General features: G+C 52.4%; 1 protein-coding gene across 1 annotated transcript in view; it reads left to right on the top strand.

Moving 5' to 3' along the window:
- Window positions 1–16127, top strand: part of LOC132398299 (rho guanine nucleotide exchange factor 1-like) — a 100776-nt gene extending 84649 nt beyond the window's left edge. The window contains exons 20-29 of the mRNA XM_059977551.1: window positions 425–550; window positions 1365–1479; window positions 6216–6316; window positions 6946–7026; window positions 11823–11898; window positions 12368–12535; window positions 13381–13468; window positions 13567–13678; window positions 15113–15177; window positions 15934–16127. Coding sequence (XP_059833534.1) covers window positions 425–550; window positions 1365–1479; window positions 6216–6316; window positions 6946–7026; window positions 11823–11898; window positions 12368–12535; window positions 13381–13468; window positions 13567–13678; window positions 15113–15177; window positions 15934–15991 — 990 coding nt within the window. The 3' untranslated portion in view covers window positions 15992–16127. The remainder of the gene's footprint in view (window positions 1–424; window positions 551–1364; window positions 1480–6215; window positions 6317–6945; window positions 7027–11822; window positions 11899–12367; window positions 12536–13380; window positions 13469–13566; window positions 13679–15112; window positions 15178–15933) is intronic.
- The last annotated feature ends 122 nt before the right edge of the window (window positions 16128–16249 follow it).

The raw sequence follows: 16249 nt of genomic DNA, 5'->3' as shown, positions 1-16249 counted from the left end.
CGTGCGTACATTGGAGAGGCACGAGGAACAGGGCAGGGTTTGTATACGAGTAACGTTACAGGGAACGTGGGGACGAACACAAGACCTTGTGGGGCTTGTACAGCAAGGATCTGAATGGGACAGTGTGGGTGGGTAATCTGAGGGACATTGTGCGGTACATACAGCACTGTGCATGCATTGGGGGACTGAATGGCGTTCGTATGTTGGGGACACGTGGGGTGTATAAATTGAGAATGCACTGTGCGCACATTGGGGTCATGTGCGGGACAGGGTGGGGTCTGCACATTGGGAGCGTGCAGGGTGCGTACTTCGGGGATGTCTGCGGGACGGCAAAGGGAGCTGACCTCGGAGGTGCACGCAGGACCGTGCGGGACAACAATGAGGCTGCGGTGCTCAGCCGCTGTCTCTCTCCACCCCCCTGCAGTTTCACGGGACCGAGGGATTCTGGTTCAAGAAGCTGGCATCGCGTTTCTGCAGCGTGCAATCCTACGCATTGGAGCTGATCAAGGGCAAAAACAGGAAGGATCTGCGCTTCAGCCAGTTCATCCAGGTAGGAACTCGCCCTCCGGGACAGTGGGGCAGAAGGAGGGTAGTTGGGGGCTGTGGGATACTCAGTCTCCAGGGAGAAGGGATATTGGGTGGGGGGAGAGAAGGAAGTGAAGGGGAGGGAGAGGGATGGGAGATGGGGTGGGGATGCTAGAGATAGAGGTGATAGGAAATGGGAGAGGGCATGAGATTTGGGGGGAGAGGGGATGGTTAATGGGGGATGTGGAGCAGGAAGGATCTTGTGTCTTGAAGATACAGAGGGGAAAAGACATTGGAATAATGGAGATCTCCAGCAGCACGAGAAGAGTTGCATCTCCAAGGAGGAGAGAGGGAGCAAATTATTCCCCGCATCACCTCAGTTCCAACCACTCACCCCACCTCCAATTACTGCCAGCCTCACCTCTCCCCTCTGCCTCCCACCTTCCATCTTCCCTTTACCTATCTCACCCCCCACACAGCTCTTGCCTCCTCCCCATCTGCCCTTCCATTTCACCCTCGCCTTGCCATCTTCTCGCCCTTCTCCTCCTCCCCGTCTTTCCCCTTCTCTCTCATTGACGATTCCCATTCTCTCTGACTGGTACTCTTAAACTCACCCAGTATCGTTCTTTTTAACACTCGCACTCTCGCTGCAGCTCTCTCCCACCCTCTCATTTATTGCTCCCCGTCTCCCCTTCTGTCTCTTTCTTCCTCTCACTAGCTTGTTCCCCCTCTATCCGTCTCCCTCCTTCCCTTCTCTGCTTCTCCCTGCCCCACCGTCTCTTCCACCCCTCCAGCTTGCTCCCTTCCTCTGTTCCTCATTCTGTGTCCCTTGCCTACAGGACGCCCAGAGTAACCCTCAATGCCGGAGGCTTCAGCTGAAGGATATCATCCCCATCGAGATGCAGAGGTTGACGAAATATCCCCTGTTGCTGGAGAACATCGCCAAGAACACAGGTATGTCCCGTCCCATCTACAGGGGAGTACACAACTACTGTCCCAATCTATGTCCATGCCCGTCCCACCGCAGGGCCAATTCACCAGGTACACGTTCCCCGTCCCATCTCAGATACCATACCACCAAAGGGGGAGCATCATGAGGTAAACAGGCACAGTGATAGCTGATACGCTGTCTCACCACAGAGGAACAGCAACAGGTGTCGCCCCGACACACATCCAATCCTACTACCGAAGAAACTGTAAAGTCTAATGCCTTTTGCCCTTTGGAGAAAGGTATGCCGCTCATAACTTCATTAACCTTGATCAGGTCTCACCACCCACGCAACTCCAGAGAAAACAACCCAAGTTGTCCAACCGATCTTTGTAGCTCATATACCCTCTAATCCGGGCAGCATCCTGGTGCCCTCTACGCCAGACGGCGTTTTGGCTGATCACTTCTGCAACCTGTAATGGCAACCAGTACCGAATGGAATGCTGCAGATGCAGCCGCATAACCTGGCCCCTCAACTCAATAACTCAAGTGATAAAGGGGGGGGGGGGCCGAGACAAGTCCCTGACAGTGCGAGAGGTGGTCCGTGGCGTCCCATCGCCGAGGTAGGATTAGGGTTGTGCCATTCGGTTCGAAACCCTGATGCCCCGAGGGCAGTGGTTGTTCCTGAGCCTGCTGGTGTGAGCCTTCCGGCTTCTGTAGCTGCTGTGTGAGAGGATGGCATGGCCTGGATGATGCGGACCTTCCTGAGGCCAAACCTGCTGTAGATACTACTGAAGGTGTGGAGGCACGTGCCCGTGATGGGTTGGGCTGTGTCCACTACTCTCTGCAGCTTGTGTTCCTTTGCATTTGAATTGCCGTATCAGAGCATGTCGTAAACAGTCAGAATAAATTAGTTAAAATGATTGGGTGGACTGTGTGGACAAGGGCCATTTTCTATACTGTATGATGCTCTCTGCATGTAAGATCATATCTGAAACAAGTTCAAAGTACATTTATTATTAAAGTATGTGCACTATATATAATCATTTTTGTCCACTGGAGCCTAAAGTCCCAGTCCTGATGAAGGGTTTTGGCCCAAAACGTCGACTGTTAACTCTTTTCCCTAGCTGCTGCCTGGCCTGCTGAGTTTCTCCAGCGTTTTGCGTGTCTTGCTTTGGACTTACAGCATCAGCAGACTTTCTCATGTTTGTGATACTATATGAAACATTGACATTCATCTCCTTACAGGCAGCCACAAAACTAAAACAAACCCATTTTTAAAAAAAGGCTGTCAAACACCCGATGTGCAGAGAGAGGATAAATCATGCAAAGAATAAAAATAAACAAATGACTTTCAGAACTGAAGTGAATCCACAGCCACGAAGCCGGTCATAGCTGATCCAGGAGCCCACTAGTTGCAGGCCGCGATCTCAGCTCAGCACTCTGATGTGTAAACATCTAAAGCTAAAGGTCCATACCTCGCTTCCATCCCCGTCACCGTGACCTTTTCAATCTGGCCCGGTGCAGAAATCGGCCGAGCAGCAGATCGTTCCTTGCTCTTGAACCCGGGCCCAGCTGCTTCAATGCACCTGTGGGCCCTGGATCCATCAGCTCAATTCGGACTGCGCCCAACATTTCCAATTCAGCCCTGGTCTTAAATCGGTCAAACCCTGGGTTGTTCCTCGGGCCCCACCTCCTTGACTCTGCCTGTCCTCAGTTATGCAGCTTCAAATTGCCTCCGAATGCACTCCAGCAGCCAAAAATTGTCTTGTTCCACATTACTGGGCCCAGGCCCCACTGCCTCAGATTGGCCTGTCCATGCCATGCCTTAACTGTCCTGTACCAACGAGACTTTAGTTCACACTGCCAGGACATACAGGCAGTTCAAAAGTTGGTGCAAAGTTCAAAAGCAGCTATCATTTTCGAGAAACAGTATGATAAATAAACAATAGTAGTTAATTAGGCCATTTTGCCCATGTAGTCTGCTCCACCATTCGGTCTTGGCTGAGATATTTTTCCTTCTCAATTCTATTCTCCCACCTTTACCCTGTAACCCTTAACCCCCTTACCAATCTAAAACCTGCCAGTCTCTGCTATAAATGTACCCGATGACAACAGACAATACGTGCAGGAGTAGGCCATTCGGCCCTTTGAGCCAGCACCGCCATTCAATGTGATCATGGCTGATCATCCACAATCAGTACCCCGTACCTGCCCTCTCCCCATATCCCTTGACTCCACTATCTTTAAGAGCTCTATCTGACCCTTTCCTGAAAGCATCCAGAGAATTGGCCTCCACTGAATTCTGAGGTAGAGCATTCCATAGATCTACAGCTCTCTGGGTGAAAAAGTTTTTCCTCAACTCCGTTCTAAATGGCCTACCCCTTTTTCTTAAACTGTGGCCTCTGGTTCTGGACTCCCCAACATCGGGAACATGTTTCCTGCCTCTAGCGTGTCCAATCCCTTAATAATCTTATATGTTTCAATCAGGTCAAGTTGACCTGCACAGCCATCTGTGGCAATAAATTCCACAGATTCACCAGCCTCCAGATGAAGACACCCTTCTACTCTGACTGATGGAAACATACTCACCAAATCCACTCTATCTGGGTCTTTCAGGATCTAGTAAGTTTCAATGAAATTTCCCTCCCCCTCTAAACTCCCGATAAATATAGACCCAGAGAGATTGACCACTCCCCTCCCCATACATTAAACTTTTAACTGCAAAGATTCAAAGTACATTTATTAGCAAATTACGTATGCAGCATACAACCCTGAGACTGTCTTCCCATAGACAGCCATGAAACAATGAAACACCATGGAACCCATTCAAAGAAAAAAATCAAACGGCCAACATGCCAAGAAAAAGGACAAATTGCCCAAACAGCAAAAAAAAACAAGTTACCCCCCCGTCCCTTTAAAACTACTCTCCTCCCATTTTAAACCTATACCTCAAGTTTTTTGCTCCCTTACCCTGGCAAAGAAGACTTCAATGCATTCCCCTATTTATGCCCTCTTTCAGGTCTCCCATCAGTTTCCTACGCTCCAAGAAGCAAAGGCACAGCCTGCCCAACCTCTCCCTATAACTCAAGGCCCTCGAATCCTGACAACACTCCTGTGAATCGTCCTTCAGCTCTTTCCAGCGTACATGACGTCTCCCTTTTACAAGGGTAACTAAAACTGTACACAATACTCCAGGCACGGCCTCGCCAGCATCTCGCACAACTGCAACAGGACATCCCAGCTCTAACACACATTGCCCTGCCTGACAGAGACTGGTACACCAAACACCTTCCTCACCACCTTGTAACATCACTTTCAGGGATACCACGTACCTGAAGCCAGTTCTAAAACACTCCCAAGGGCCCTACTGTTGACCAGTTTTCAGAGTCAGATTACTTTTCATTTGAGTTTTACTGTGAATTTGGTAAGATTTGTTTATCTGAATCATTTGTATTACTTGAACTAACTAAGTGGCTTATATTATGGATACATCAGTGATCTTAAATGAATTATGTGTATATTAAGTTGATCTTCATAAAAGTTATTCCAAAGTGTATATATTTGCTTCTGGGGATTGGATGACGCCAGCTCTTCCCAGGGTGAGGTTTTCCGTTCCCTACATCCGAGGTGTTCTTCTCCTTTAAAGAGCAGTTTTCCTTCCTCCACCACTGATGCTGCCCTCGCCTCTGTCTCCTCCATTTCCCGGGCATCCACTCTGTCATCTTCTTCCTGCCACCGTACAGAGTTCCTCGTGCCCTTAGCTATCACCCCAAGAGCCTCCGCCTCCAGCACATCATTCTCCATAAAGTCCGCCACTTTCAATGGGATCCTACCGCCAATTATATCTTTTCCTGTCCTCCCCAAGTCTCTGCTGTCCATAAGGATCACTCAAGCTGTGATTCCCTTCCGTTGAACTGCTGCTGCTAGGTTAACAAATTTCACGTCACATGCCAGTGATAATAAACCTGATTCTGATTCCGTTCATCACCCCCTAGCTAATCTCTCTCCCGGCACTTCATTGGTCATTGTAAGTTGTCCTGTGATTAGGTTTTGGTTTGTGGGTGGTCACTGGAATGGCGTGGCTTGATTCGTCCACCCGCACTGTATCACTAAATAACGAAAATAATCATCAGCAGGTACAGGTCGGGGAACCGCTTTCTCGCGCACCTTCACTCCGTCCGCAACAAGCAGGGTCTCCCGCTGGCCATTCTGACATGTCACTTCGCCACCAAGATGGGGCCATGCTGAGGTTGGAGGAGCATCACCTCATATTCCATCTGGGTAGCCTCTAACCTGAAAGCCCTGAGCATCGATTTCTCTATTTTACACTAATTTCTGTCCCCTCCCCCTTCTCTCTTCTTCCATTCCTCACTCTGGCTCTTTTCTCACCTGTTCTCTACTCCTTCCCTCCCTGTCACCTCGCTCTGGTGTCCCTTTATACCACGGTCCACTCTCCTCTCTCCAATCAGCCCTTCACCTTTCCCACCAGACACCTCCGAGCTTCTTCCTTCGTTCCCCCTCCCCACCTTCTAGCTTGTGCTCCTTCCCCTCCCCCTACCTTCCTATTCCGGCTGCTTCCCCCTACCTTTCCAGTCCTGGTGAAGGGTCTTGGCCAGAAACACTGACTGTTTATTCAGCCCCTGCCATGCTGAGTTCCTCCAGCATTTTGTGTGTTGTACACCAGTGGAGCAGGGGGTGTTGATTGTCGTTGTCCCGTCGTGGGCCGTGCGTAACTTTCCCTTTGTCTCCGCGGCAACAGAAGAAGGTGTTGAGAAGCAGAGGGTGCTGCAGGTGGCGGAGTGCTGTCGCAATATCCTGAAGGATGTCAACCAGGAAGTGCGGGACATGGAGAACTTGCGGGTATGAAACTCTGTGGGAAGTTGGGGAGAGAACTGCCGCAGTGGAGGGATCTTCACTCTGTGTCTGACCCCGGGAGTGTGTGATGGGACTGTGTGGAGGGAGCTTCACTGTGTCTGACCCTGGGAGCGTGTGATGGGACGGTGTGGAGGGAGATTCACTCTGTGTCGGACCCCGGGAGTGTGTGATGGGACGGTGAGGAGGGAGCTTCACTCTGTGTCTGACCCCGGGAGTGTGTGATGGGACGGTGTGGAGGGAGATTCACTCTGTGTCTGACCCCGGGAGTGTGTGATGGGACTGTGTGGAGGGAGCTTCACTGTGTCTGACCCTGGGAGCGTGTGATGGGACGGTGTGGAGGGAGATTCACTCTGTGTCTGACCCCGGGAGTGTGTGATGGGACGGTGTGGAGGGAGCTTCACTCTGTGTCTGACCCCGGGAGTGTGTGATGGGACAGTGAGGAGGGAGCTTCACTCTGTGTCTGACTCCGGGAGTGTGTGATGGGACAGTGTGGAGGGAGATTCACTCTGTGTCTGACCCCAGGAGTGTGTGATGGGATGATGGGACAGTGTGGAGAGAGGGTGGTTTCTGCAGTTTGTGTGTCTGAGTTAAGATCTGACATTTAACCCTTACAGCGCCTGAACGATTACCAGCGTCGACTTGATATCACAAACTTAAGACAAAGTACTGATCCTTTTGTGGTTGAACTTGTCAAGGTAAGGTGGTTGGTTTGGTGTCCTCAAAAGAGAGGTGTGTGGGAGGTGAACTAATCTGACACGGACAATAGACATCCTCACTGTGAGATTATTTCTGTCCGGGCTGTGTGTGTGGGAGGTTATTACCATGTATGTCAAGGGTTGGTCTCTGTATAGGAAATAGAAGTAGCATTGATCCCACATAATCCCACACCCCCACCTCCCAAATGCTGTCCAAGCTCACTGTCTTCTCTCTCGATCAATTTCCCCCACCTCTCTTTCTCACGGTCCCTTGTCTCTCTGTCAATGTCACCTCCACCATCAACACCTCCCACCTCCCCCAATCAACCGACCCACCTACCAATCAATCAATTCTTCCTCTTTCATCATTTCCCTGCCTTCCTTTCTATCTCCATTCTCTTCTCTGTTCGAATCCCCTGCTCTTTGCAACGAGCCCTTTCAACCTCTCGCTCTGTCACAACCCCTTTCCCAGTCTCTCTGTCCCAAACTCCACTTCTCTCACTGACCCCCTTCCCACTCACTCCTTTCCAATCCGACTTTCCCCCCATCGTTCCATCCTGACTCCTCCCCTCTCTCTACCCCATCCTCTCATCTCTGTCCATCCTAATCCCTTCCCCTCTCTCTCTCCGACCCAATCCCTTCCCCTCTCTCTCCGACCCAATCCCTTCCCCTCTCTCTCTCCGACCCAATCCCTTCCCCTCTCTCTCTCCGACCCAATCCCTTCCCCTCTCTCTCTCCGTCCCAATCCCTTCCCCTCTCTCTCTCCATCCCAATCCCTTCCCCTCTCTCTCCGTCCCAATCCCTTCCCCTCTCTCTCCGTCCCAATCCCTTCCCCCCTCTCTCCGTCCCAATCCCTTCCCCTCTCTCTCTCCGTCCCAATCCCTTCCCCTCTCTCTCTCCGTCCCAATCCCTTCCCCTCTCTCTCTCTCCGTCCCAATCCCTTTCCCTCTCTCCGTCACAATCCCTTCCTCTCTCTCTCCGTCCAGTCCCTTCCCCTCTCTCTCTCCGTCCCAATCCCTTCCCCTCTCTCTCTCCGTCCCAGTCCCTTCCCCTCTCTCTCTCCGTCCCAGTCCCTTCCCCTCTCTCTCTCCGTCCCAGTCCCTTCCCCTCTCTCTCTCCGTCCCAGTCCCTTCCCCTCTCTCTCTCTGTCCCAGTCCCTTCCCCTCTCTCTCTCCGTCCCAGTCCCTTCCCCTCTCTCTCTCCGTCCCAGTCCCTTCCCCTCTCTCTCTCCGTCCCAGTCCCTTCCCCTCTCTCTCTCCGTCCCAGTCCCTTCCCCTCTCTCTCTCCGTCCCAGTCCCTTCCCCCCTCTCTCCGTCCCAATCCCTTCCCCTCTCTCTCCGTCCCAATCCCTTCCCCCTCTCTCCGTCCCAATCCCTTCCCCTCTCTCCGTCCCAATCCCTTCCCCTCTCTCTCCGTCCCAATCCCTTCCTCCCTCTCTCTGTCCCAATCCCTTCCCCCCTCTCTCTGTCCCAATCCCTTCCCCCCTCTCTCTGTCCCAATCCCTTCCCCCCTCTCTCCGTCCCAATCCCTTCCCCCCTCTCTCCGTCCCAATCCCTTCCCCTTTCTCTCTCTCCGTCTCAATCCCTTCCCCTCTCTCTCTCCGTCCCAATCCCTTCCCCCTCTCTCCGTCCCAATCCCTTCCCCTCTCTCCGTCCCAATCCCTTCCCCTCTCTCTCTCCGTCCCAATCCCTTCCCCTCTCTCTCCGTCCCAATCCCTTCCCCTCTCTCTCTCCGTCCCAATCCCTTCCCCCTCTCTCCGTCCCAATCCCTTCCCCTCTCTCCATCCCAATCCCTTCCCCTCTCTCCATCCCAATCCCTTCCCCTCTCTCCATCCCAATCCCTTCCCCCTCTCTCTCTCCGTCCCAATCCCTTCCCCTCTCTCTCTCCGTCCCAATCCCTTCCCCCTCTCTCCGTCCCAATCCCTTCCCCTCTCTCCATCCCAATCCCTTCCCCTCTCAACATCCCAATCCCTTCCCCTCTCTCCATCCCAATCCCTTCCCCCTCTTCATCCCAATCCCTTCCCCCTCTTCATCCCAATCCCTTCCCCCCTCTCTCCATCCCAATCCCTTCCCCTCTCTCTCCATCCCAATCCCTTCCCCTCTCTCCATACCATTCCCTTCCCCTTCTCTCCATACCATTCCCTTCCCCCTCTCTCCATCCCAATCCCTTCCCCTCTCTCTTCATCCCAGTCCCTTCCCCTCTCTCTCCATCCCAGTCCCTTCCCCTCTCTCTCCATCCCAATCCCTTCCCCTCTCTCTCCATCCCAATCCCTTCCCCTCTCTCTCCATCCCAATCCCTTCCCCTCTCTCTCTCTCTCCCAACCCCCTTGTCTATCTCTGTACCAATCCCTTCCCCTCTCTCTCCCAACCCCTTGTCTATCTCTGTACCAATCCCTTCCCCTCTCTCTCCATCCCAATCCCTTACCCTCTCTCTCCATCCCAATCCCTTCCCCTCTCTCTCCATCCCAATCCCTTCCCCTCTCTCTCTCTCCCAACCCCCTTGTCTATCTCTGTACCAATCCCTTCCCCTCTCTCTCCCAACCCCCTTGCCTATCTCTGTACCAATCCCTTCCCCTATTTCTCTCTCCCAACCCCCTTGTCTATCTCTGTACCAATCCCTTCCCCTCTCTCTCCATCCCAATCCCTTCCCCTCTCTCTCTCTCTCCCAACCCCCTTGTCTATCTCTGTACCAATCCCTTCCCCTCTCTCTCCCAACCCCCTTGTCTATCTCTGTACCAATCCCTTCCCCTCTCTCTCCATCCCAATCCCTTCCCCTCTCTCTCTCTCTCCCAACCCCCTTGTCTATCTCTGTACCAATCCCTTCCCCTCTCTCTCTCTCTCCCAACCCCCTTGCCTATCTCTGTACCAATCCGTTTTTCCCCATTCTCTTTGTACCAATTTACTTCCTCCTCTGTTTGTACAATGCTCGTCACGCAGTCTCAGTCCCAATCCCCCTTTCTGCTCTCTCTGTCCCAATCTCCCTTAACCCCCACTCTCCGTTTCAATCCCCCTTACCCCTTCCCCATATCTCTCTGTACCTGTATCACCTCCCGTATCCCTCTGGAAGCAGCATCCCATTTTAAACTTCACTCTGCTGCACCCCCTGTCCTTCAGCTCCTGCCTCGCTCAGACCTGGAGAGTATTAACACCCTTTACTCTTAAAAGACCCTCAAGTCTCACCTGGTCGTGATATACCCATTCTAATTCTCGAGTTAGTTGCTCAAGTTGTTCCCATTATAAACATCTCCTGGCACCTTTAAGGAGATTATATTCTCTCACGAATTCACCCCACTATTTATGGAATTGGATTTATTATTACTAACTTAGCAGTACAGTGAGAAGAGAAGTTGAATGACTATAAATTTCAACATAAATATATAGTGCAGAATAAAGGAATAATGAGCCAGTGTTCATGGACCATTCAGGAATCTCAGAGCGAAGGGGAAGAAGCTGTTCCTGATTCATTGAGTGTGGGTCTTCTGGCTCCAGTACCACCTCCCTGATGGTCGTAATGACCACCCCTGTTCCGGATGACCATATGGTCATGGATGCTACTTTCTTGAGGCACCACCTCCTGAAGAAGAGGAGGATTGTGCCTGTGGTGGAGCTGGCTGAGTCTGCAATACTCTGGACCATTCAGGAATTGCGGGTCTGCCTCCTTCATGTTTTCATCAGTGTTTTGGATCCAGGGTAGATCCTCCGAGATACCAACGTCCAGGAACAGCTGTAGAAGTTAGGAATTAAAAATTTAATGCTAAGTTTTTTTTCTCCCTGCACGTTCTTTCTTCAGTACCGCAGAGTGCTTGGGACTCCCATCCACCCTTAATAAATACAAATTAAGCATTAAAGCTTGGATCTTAATCAATAAGGGTATTGAAGGGGTGGGGCAGTTCCTAGTGGGACTGAATCTCCAGCAAACACAGGAGGGATAATTATCCCAATTCCTGTCCTCGGCGTGGCTAAGCACAGTTCCGTGGCTGTGTTCAAATTTGCTGATGTCATCGCTGCTCCTGGCGAATCGCCGGCAGTGATGAGTCAGCTGGCTGGAATGAGGCATTACGACACCCTCTTGCTCACCGTTGCTGAAGATAAAGAGCTGAGGGCTGCCCTCAGGAAGGGGCAGGAGGTGGAGTCAGCAGCTTGAAATCCCTGGGCAGGAACGTATCGGGTGACCTGTTCTGGGCCAGGCACACAGGCGTAATCTCAAGGAAGGTGTTTACTGTTTTAGGAGCCTAAGGAGGTTTGGTGTTGTCACTGAGCACTCTGCAAAGTGTCATTGAAAGTGTCCTGACTGGTTGCATTGTACCTGATACGGCAATTCGAACGTGCAGGAATGCAAGAAGCTGCAGAGACTGGTGGAGTCAGCCCAACATATTGCAGGCATGTCCCTCCCCACCATTTGTATTATCTACAGAAGGTGCTTCTTCAATAAAGCCATCTTCTCATTTCTCCCATCGAGCTTAAGGCACAGAAGCCTGAAGTCCCACACCACCACATACAGAAACGGCTACTTCCCTTCAACCGTTTGGTTCCTGAACCAACCGGCACTGACTCAGTACAACAACGATGTGAGCACTTTGTACAACAACAATAGACAGGTTTTGTTCTAATTGTGTTATTTTCTGTATAAAAAAAAGTGCATAATTTATGATTAATTTATATTTTCCTCGTGAATGCAGCTTATGTGATGCTCTGTGCCTGTGCAAGTAAGATTTTCGTTGCACCTGTCCACGCATGGACCTGTGCTTCTGACCATAAACTTGACTTTCACCTTGACCCCTGTGCCTCTCGCTACAGAACCTGGATCTCACGCAGAAACGGATGGACCATGAAGGGCCACTGGTCTGGAGGTTGACTAAGGAGAAGGCAATTGGTGAGTGAGGTTGTGGAACAAGCCAAAGGGTTTACGGGCTTATGTCTGGGTACAAGGACAGTTGTGGTTTTATTAAGTGTGGAGTCCGTAGTGCAGGTTCAGGACCCTGTTTGAGGTGATTTGCACTGGAGGTGGGCGGTCTCAAGAGGCTGGCAAGGTGTGGTTCCAGAATCTCCATCCCCATCTGGGATGTGGAGTCAGGATCCAAGATGCAAAGTAGACTCCCTATTCAGCCGAAGGTTTTTGGCCCAAAACGTCAGTTATACACTTTTCCTATATACTGCCTGGCCTGCTGGGTGCCTCCGGCATTGTGTGTGTTCATATTCTGGGTTCCTTCTTTTCTGCTTTTTCTTTCTTTCTTTCTTTCTCTCTTCTTGCTCCCCCCATTCCCCCATCTCCCACAACACACCGCTCCCCCCTCCCTCCACCTCACCCTCTCAGCCCGTGTCTGACGCTCCTCTGTCCGCAGACGTGCACGTGTTGCTGCTGGACGACAGCCTGGTGCTGATGCAGAAGGTGGACGACCGGATGGTTCTCAAGTGCCACAGCAAGAATTCGAGCAGTACCGCCGAGGGAAAGCAGCTTCTGTGTCCCATCGTCAAGCTGGGCAGCGTGCTGGCCCGCGACGTGGCCACAGGTGGGTGCGGCATAGGTGACAGGGCCAGGGGTGGGAAGACACGCGAGGGTAGGATGGGGTGCAGCTTTGGGAATGCTGTGTCAGTTTGCCCTCTCCGTGCTGTCTCCCTCTCCGCCCAACCATCACTCTCCCCCTCCCATCTCCACCATCTCGGTCTCGTGTCTCATTCCCCTCTCCCTTCCTTTCCGCTCCCATGCTCGCCTCTCCCTCTCACCCTCCCTCCACTTCCCCCTCATGCTTGTCTCTCCCTTTATCTCTCCCCAGTCTCCTCTCCTTTCTCCCCTCCCCATCACTCCCACTCTCCCCGCATTGTCCTTCCGCCCCCTCGCTGCCTGTCACCCTCCTCACCCTCTCCTGCCCTCTGCTCCCCTCCATCTTTCCCTAACTCACGTTGTCCCTCTCTGTCTCCCCCCATTATTCTTACCCTCACAATCCTCCTGTCATCCTCTCCCCTCACCCACGTGCTTCCTCGCTTCTGTGTGCGTGTGTATGCACGTGCCAGTGTTTAGTGTGTGTTGTTCACGTGTATTTCTGTGCACGTGTTCCTGTGTGGTGTGAGTGCATTTGTATTGTGTGTGTGTGTGTGTGTGTGTGTGTGTGTTCTTGCGACTTGATACACCTATTCCGATATTGTATGTCCTGTATTTTGTGCGTGTCCTGTGTCTATTCCTGTGTTTTGTGTGCATGATTGTGTATTTGTGCAGGTTTCCTTTGTGTGTGTCCTAAGTATTTATTCCCCAAGTGTATTCCGTGCGTACGCATTTAGCCGAGGCTCAGCTGCTGTACAACTCCTCCCCCCACTATCCATTTCTCCCTCTAATACCTTCCACCTTCCTCTCTTCCAGACCGTAAGGCCTTCTTCATCCTCTTCCATACGTGGACGGGCCCCCAGATTTATGAGCTGGTCGCATCGACTGTGTCTGAGAGGCGCAGGTGAGTCCGGTGTCGTGGCCAGAGTGAGGGTTGGCAGGGGAAACGGGACCTCGTTGAGCCGTTTGAGACAATTGAGCACCCTCTCCTGTCTCCTGCAGCTGGTGTGACAAAATACAGAGCACGCAAGCAGCCCTGAGTCTCGCAAAGCCATCAATGGCAGGCCGAAACAGCCTGGTACCCACCTCCGGGAAATGCCCCCCTCAGTCCCACGTAAGTACAGCATCCCTTGTTTTAGCTGCAGACCCAGGGGGAGAAATGGCAGGTGGGTTTAATCCGGGCAAGCTGAAGAGCGGTGCTTAGGGAGTTCAAACGTAAAGGGATGGTAGACGGTCAAGCTGAGACCTTAGCAACAGGGGATCTTGGAGTCTGAAAGTAGCCTCGCAAGAGGAGCGAAAGCGAAAGCTGCACATCATGCTTGCCTTCAGCAGTTGGGCCATTGAGTCTGAGCTTCAGTAAGTTATGCTGGAGCTTTGTAAATCTCTGACCAGTCCCATCTAGACTATCGTGTTCAGCTTTGGTTGCCCTGTTACAGGAAGAATGTGAAGACTTTGGGAGCTATAGGAGATGTTGGACAAGCTTGGGTTGTTTTCTTCTGGAGCTGCAGAAGCTGAGGGGAGATCCCACAGAAGCTTCTATGATTGGGAACGCCTGTGAACGTCATGACAGTCTCCTGCGTGACGGAGGAATGGGAGAGTGTGTGAAACCGGGAGGGAGGGGTGGGGTGGTAGTGACGAGGGACACTGGTTTGGAGACGTGCATGGGGTGTGGGAGAGGTCAGGAGTGTGTACAGTTCAGACATTTCTGTTGATCTGATCCCTGTCTGCTCCTCTTCTCCCCTTTCCCCCTCAACCCTTCATTTCCTTCCTATTAATCTTCTTTGCCTCTTCTGGTCCTCTTGCCCTCTACAATCCTTCTCATCTCTTTCCCTCAACCCCTCTTGCCCACTTTACCTCCTTTCAACTGCTTCCACCCCTTTCCCATTCTCACACTCTCTTGCCCCTCCGCCTTTACCCCTCAATTTCTCTTGTGCCCTTCTCATCACGCTCAATATCCCTCCCACATCCCAATATTTTCCCCTTCACATCCTCAACCATCCCTTTCCAAAACCCTTCACCCCTTCTGCAACCCCCCAACACCTCTCGCCCCTTCCCCATCTAATCATCTTGCTTTGTTCCCTCACCCCCTCTCAATTGCTCTCAACGCACATTGCCGCCTTTGCCCCATCATCCTCGACTTCAATCCCGTTTCACCCTTTAACTCTAGTCAACTTTTCACCCTCACCCCCTTTTAATCCATTTGAAATCTTCCACTCATCTTCTACCCCACACCCACGTCCCCCCAAATCCACTTTTCCCCATCCACTCTTACCCCAATTATTTTTCCTCCCACCTCCCTCTTTCCCCTTCCATCATCACCCTCTTACAACTCCACTTCCCAACCGCCGTCTTGATCCTCATCTTGTCATCACCTTTAAACCCTCACACAACTTTTACGCCTCACCTCTGTCTACCACCCACTCAACCTCTCCCAACTCCTCCTCCCCCCTTCTGACCACCCCTTGCCCTTGCCCCAACACCTCCCACCCCTTCTTACCCCCCTCCCCACCCGTCAACTACTCCCATTTCCCTCTGACCCCCACTGCAGGGAGCCAATGATGAGCTCGGAGAATGGTTTCTCGACCCGCGATCGGATTGGTTCGGAGCTGACTGGTGAGGGTGTGAGGGAGCGGGTAGGGCGGGAGGTGGGGGTGAGGGGAGTGGGGCGGGAGAGGGGTGCGAGAGCAGGTGTTGGCTGTGATTTTTGCAGGAGATGAGGGGAGGGAGACAAGAGCGGTAGGGGTTGAGGAATTGGTGAGCAGTTTGAGGTGGGGGGAAGATTGTGGAGTGAGTGGGGAGTGTGAGGTTGGGATGAGAGAGGGGAGCAGAGGGCTGAGGATTGGGGGTAAGGGAGTAAGCAGAGGGCGTGGATTGTGGGGGCCAGTTGCAGGTGAGGGTGGGGGTAAAAGGGAGAGGTGACATCTTTCTTGAGCCTGAGGCCTGACCTCTCACCTTTGGCAGGGGTCAAGCTTGGGATTCGGGTTACCAGGAGAATGCTGTTGAGTTTGGGACGGCACTTGCAGGGGTGGGGGGGCTGGTTTGCAAGGAGGGAGGTCTTGATTTAGGGTCATAAAATGGTGGGATCAGGAGTGGGATCATGACCCTTGCTGGAAATTCCCATTATGAGGTGATCTTTGGGACGATATCCTATTGTAATTTCCCCTAAACTAGACCTAGTAGGGTCATGTCCCTGGGTTTGGATCGGTTCGTGACCTTAGCCTTAGGTCAGGTCAGGTCGTGACCCCAGGCTCAGGTCAGACTGACTTGGGTCAATGTGAGTAATGTTGTGCCGCCGGGTTGCTATCGTGACACTGGGATGAGTCCAGGTCTTTGCTTCACTTGTCACCATCTGACGTGTTCCTGCTGCAGGGAAGCTGAGCGACGGTTTGCTCCAGGACGGAGGCGCGGGAGAGCCGGGGGCGGATGAGCGGCCCGCCTCCGAGGCTCTCGCCCAGCTTTTGACTGACCAGCTCAAGGCCAACAACATTGACCTGTCCAGACTGGCCTCAGGACCTTCAGAGCGGTGGGCAGATGAGGCATTGGAGGATGGTGAGTGTCCACTCTCCTCCTCCCCCACACTCAGCCGTTCCCATCAGCAGTAGAAATGTGGAACCCCCCCCCCCACATGAACGCACATTGTCTGTGTGCATCTGTCTTTTTTCTCTCGTGCTCTCCTCTCTCCCCC

The sequence above is a fragment of the Hypanus sabinus genome, chromosome 1 (genome assembly GCF_030144855.1).
Source record: "Hypanus sabinus isolate sHypSab1 chromosome 1, sHypSab1.hap1, whole genome shotgun sequence".
NCBI lineage: Eukaryota > Metazoa > Chordata > Chondrichthyes > Myliobatiformes > Dasyatidae > Hypanus > Hypanus sabinus.
This window is presented reverse-complemented; position numbering and strand designations above follow the sequence as displayed.